The sequence below is a fragment of the Arachis ipaensis genome, chromosome B03 (genome assembly GCF_000816755.2).
Source record: "Arachis ipaensis cultivar K30076 chromosome B03, Araip1.1, whole genome shotgun sequence".
NCBI lineage: Eukaryota > Viridiplantae > Streptophyta > Magnoliopsida > Fabales > Fabaceae > Arachis > Arachis ipaensis.
In genome coordinates, this window is record NC_029787.2 from 124045733 (window position 1) to 124050477 (window position 4745).

Consider the following 4745-nt stretch of genomic DNA (forward strand, 5'->3'; position numbering starts at 1 on the left):
TATAAAAATGTTTAATAATAAAAAAATTAATTAAAAGTAATAAAATAAATTCGGTGTGTTTTTTTTCTCCCTATAATATTATCGAATAATTAAGCGGATATGAATGTGCTTGATGGAGCTAATTTTTGGTCAAGTTTCATCTTGGGTTTACCTAAATTCATGATTGTTTCTACTTGGAGAAGTGATATAAAGTATGAATAATATAAGTTGAATATTTATAATAAAGTATTCTAATTATTAGCAGATAAGAAGGAATAGTAACCCATTGAAGTAAAGGAACATGAAATTTAGCTTGGCTTGGTTGAAGAAGTAGAAGATGGTAGGTGGGTGAAACGTAACGCTTGGGGTTCCATTATAAGCATGGTTTTTGGTTTGGTCTCACGGGAATCCGGCCACCCTCTCTCACGTGTTTCTCTCTCTGCTATACACGTTTCTTCACAACCATACAAGCTTTGGTCGGTGCGTGCTTCCAAGAACTCCCTAACTTGCTAATAATTGACTAAAATTAATATTGCTATTATTAGAAATGAAAAGTTTGATTAAACTTGATTAATATTACTGATGAAATTCAATGTTTCTTAACTGTTATACACACACATACATAAACATAAGTAGTCCCTTTTGGACGGCAATCAGAGAAACTTAGCTTGTGATAATGCATGCATATAGAATCCATGCTGCTATAACAAGACAAATAAATAAAATAATCAAATCAAGTGGTTGATCGATCATGACCGTTAAAAGTATCCTCTTATAGAATAATGGATTACATTGTATGAAATACATACATACAGTGTCAAGTAGCTAGAATGGATTACATGGGGACAAAAACGCTTTATCCTTAAAATGATCCCATATATATGAGATTTGAAAAACTAAAGGCTCTAACTTTATTCCATGAATAATGATCTTAACAAAGACAACATTGTACAACGGATCATAAAGTAACAACAATGGTTGTTTGGATATGTAGACTACTCAGCTTTTTCCAGGAAAACGAGTAATTAAATTATGCTTTTCATATTTTAGTCACACACAGTCACACTGGAAATTAATTCTACTCCTCACCGAATAAATTGAACAAGTAACCGTAAACATTGCATATGGATTAATAACTAGTTGAGCTTGAGAAATGTATAAAGATAATGTTGATATCCAAATAAAATAAAAGAGCAGACGTCATGTTACCAAGTTTACGTATTTGAGGCAGGTTCCTAAAAGGAAGTGTACTATTTTTGCCAAAAATGTTGTTCAATTAAGTTGCAAAGCATCGCCGCTGGGGCCATATCCGTATGTATCGTCGATTGATGATGAATCAGTGGCAGTGCTGCCCCAAAAGCTATCAGTTCTCTGCAATCACTAACTAGCTACCTAGAATTTTTCTCTCTCTTTCTTTAATTTCTTTTGGGAGTATAAACTACCATAAGTAACTAGAGTTAATAATCAATATGTAATGTGGGATAATAACATAATTAATGGCTTAACAAGTAAATGGGGTTGTGGAAAGAAAAGTGAAGTTAATGAATCTTTTGGTGGAAAAGGGACGTTTCAAAGAAGGAAATAGACAAGGTGTTGGGAGTGTACAGGGCAGGCAGTAGTGCCTGTATTATGTTGCTGCTGCTGCCTCTATCTGTTTCTGTCTTCCTACTTCTTCAATTCCCTTCATCACTTTTTTTCCCCCTCCTACTCCTACTACTACTACTTCTTCTACTATCCTCCATCTCTACCTACCTACCTATCTACCTACTTACTACTGCTACGTACTACCGTTTCTTGCTATAGCTGCTGCTTCTCTTCTCTTATTAATTGAACTGAACCCTATATTCTATTACTATATTTAATAAAGCTATAGTTGATGTACCACATCATCTCAATAATAATCTATTTTTTCATGCTTCTGTTGTTCCTATTGTCCAGTATTTATGGGTCACTCCTTTTCCTTGATTTGTGTATCCACTGTATGCCACCATATATACTTGTGCTCTTATATATAAATATATATCAAGTGTAATTGTAATTGAAAAATATCGGTAATAATAACTAATGACATTTTGGAGGACCACTACTTCAAAATGTTTGTGGCTGAGAACTTGACAAGTGTATATATAAACGTAACCAAGGTGTGATGTGAAAATAATCCACCTTGATGCAACTTATTTAACAAAAGAGGATTTCTCGCAAAGGGGTAGTTGCTAAAAACATAAAAAAAGATCCAGTTTGAGAGAAGATCAGCAACAAATTCCGTAATCCAAAACATGTTATTTAATTTATGTGTACTACTAATTAAACCATCATTTATTTCTAAGTTCTACTCGTTTTGTTATATATACGAGGCCAGTGGATCATCATCACCTTATACTTGCCATTGCAGTTTTGGATCATATGCTTTTCTCGTTTACATATATATTATTATATAAAATATATATTCCGAAAGAGATCTGAAAAAGACTTGTTATTACCCCCACTACCACCACCCTCTCGCCCATATAAATGATTTTACTGATTCCCAATCACACACTATATAGCAGCTCTTTGATGAGAATCACAAGCACTCATCAACGTAACAATAACATTCAACTCCATCCCTAGCAACTTTTTCTTTTTCTTTTCTTTGATGAAACCATTCAATTGGTGGTGAAGGAGAGTATCTTTGCCTCTGCAAAAGGAAACTCAACCTTAACTTTTTTTTTTCCTCTCTCTCTTTCTCTGTCTTTCAATGATGCCACCTGGTGATACACCTTCGAAGCCTACTGCAACAACAAAAACATGCTCATCACCTAATACAAAAGATCATGAGAATTCCGACCAGCAAGGTGGAGGTGGTGGCCGGAAAACCACAAAGGCGGCAGCAGCAGAACAAGGACTAAAGTGCCCTCGATGTGACTCACCCAACACCAAATTCTGCTACTATAACAATTACAGCCTTACGCAGCCACGCCACTTCTGCAAGACTTGCCGCCGCTACTGGACAAAAGGCGGAGCCCTGCGCAACGTCCCCATAGGCGGTGGATGCCGCAAAAGCAAGAAAGGGAAGCCCTCGTCGTCGTCCTCCATCTCTTACTCAAGGGCATTTTCATGCGACTCCTCCAGGGACTCTGGTTCTTCCTCTGACCTCGCTGGCCTTAGGTACCTCCATGGGCTTTCTTCTCCTCCCATGGATTTTCACCTTGGAGGGTTAACTTTCCCTGTCCCTTCTAGGCTGCAACATCATCATCAACCTCCAATGGCTACTACAGCTGCTTTCTATAACAACCAGTTCTCTTCTTTTGGGGATGTTGTTCCGGGAGCTACTACTACTGCTTCTGCTTCTGCTTCTTCCGCCATTGATTATCCCTCGGGGAGTTCTTTGATTGGTCTGAACTATCCGTTTTGTTCTTCAGATGGAAGCGGTAGTAATGGTGCAATAATCCATGGCGGTATGAACAATAACTTTGAGGGTAGTAGTAGCCTTGCGTCTTCGATTGAGTCGTTGAGTTCCTTGAACCAAGACTTGCATTGGAAGCTTCAGCAGCAAAGGTTGGCAATGCTCTTTGTCGGAGACAACCACCACAAAGAAGATCACAACAACAGCAACCGCAACGGCAACGTTTCTTTTTCTCCCGTGGTTGTTGATCTTGATCATCATCATCATCATCATCAGCAGCAGCAGCAGCAGCAGAGACCCCAACCAATTTTATTTGAGAATCTTGAAATTTCAAAGGCAGGTGCAGGTGCTACTACTGTAGATGCAGATACTAGAGCCACAGAATGGTTCTTCGGGAATTCTCATGCTCCTACTCCAACGACTACTACCAGCAGCGGTTGCAATGGCCATGAAGATAGCTGGATGATGGGCAGCAGCGGTGTCCATGGTTGGCCTGATTTGCAACCGCACCCGCAGCAACAGTACAGTTCTTTGCCCTAGCTGCTAGAAATTAATTATATATGAAAACCCCTTTCTTATTTATTTAATTATGTTGGGTAAGGTACATGTAACAACGTAACAGATCAGGAAGAATTTAATTAATTAAGATCATAATGTATGTCTTTCGCTGTTACAACTCATTACATAAATATTTGATCATCATATGTTTAATATTTTAGTCAACTAATTGCGTTTTATTATCGCTTCAATTTTATTATGGAGTGTGTCAAATCAACAGTGTTCATACTCGAAAGGGAAAGCAACAATATGTAATGGGAGTTGAGTTGATGATGATGATGATGAATTGAGGAGTTTTGTCTTTATATGGAAATGGTTCTCATCATCATTAAGCCTCCCTCCCAGTATATCTGAAAAGGGTCGGTGGTATGTTATGCAGTACAGTAGTTTTACGGTTTTGACTCAATATAGTATTGGGATCTGTGATGGAGTTTTGGAGTGTTGTTAATTCAATTCAAAACCACTGTCGTCTATCTGAGGCTTCTTAATTCAGTTGGTGCTGATCAATGCACAAAACAAAGCAGTGAGAGCAGTGACTGTGCATCAAAGAGCTATATATGCTTGCATTCAGCTCTTAATTAGTACCCTCTTGCAGTGGTATCATTCACCACTCTTGTCATTGCTCTCACAACAACCCATGATTTTTTTAGATACTTTTCATGTCTAATTGGTTATTTGCAATAATTATTGCACTGAGGTGTTATTTAATTTGCTAGTGACCCCCCAAAAGTGGTGCTTTCAAAGTGAGTTTAATCAAAACTATTGCCAACGTTTGAATCAATAATGCACTACAGAGGAAATAAAAAATGTCACTGGAGAAATA

At 37.6% G+C, this 4745-nt stretch overlaps 1 protein-coding gene across 1 annotated transcript; it reads left to right on the plus strand.

Moving 5' to 3' along the window:
* LOC107631382 (dof zinc finger protein DOF5.7-like) lies at positions 2160-4235 on the plus strand. Its single transcript, XM_016334810.2, has one exon. The coding sequence runs from the start codon at positions 2717-2719 to the stop codon at positions 3902-3904; it is 1188 nt and encodes a 395-aa protein (XP_016190296.1). The 5' UTR covers positions 2160-2716; the 3' UTR covers positions 3905-4235.

Excerpts from the sequence above, each read along its gene's own strand:
- LOC107631382 (XM_016334810.2), top strand. The coding sequence starts at position 2,717 with ATGATGCCACCTGGTGATACACCTTCGAAGCCTACTGCAACAACAAAA.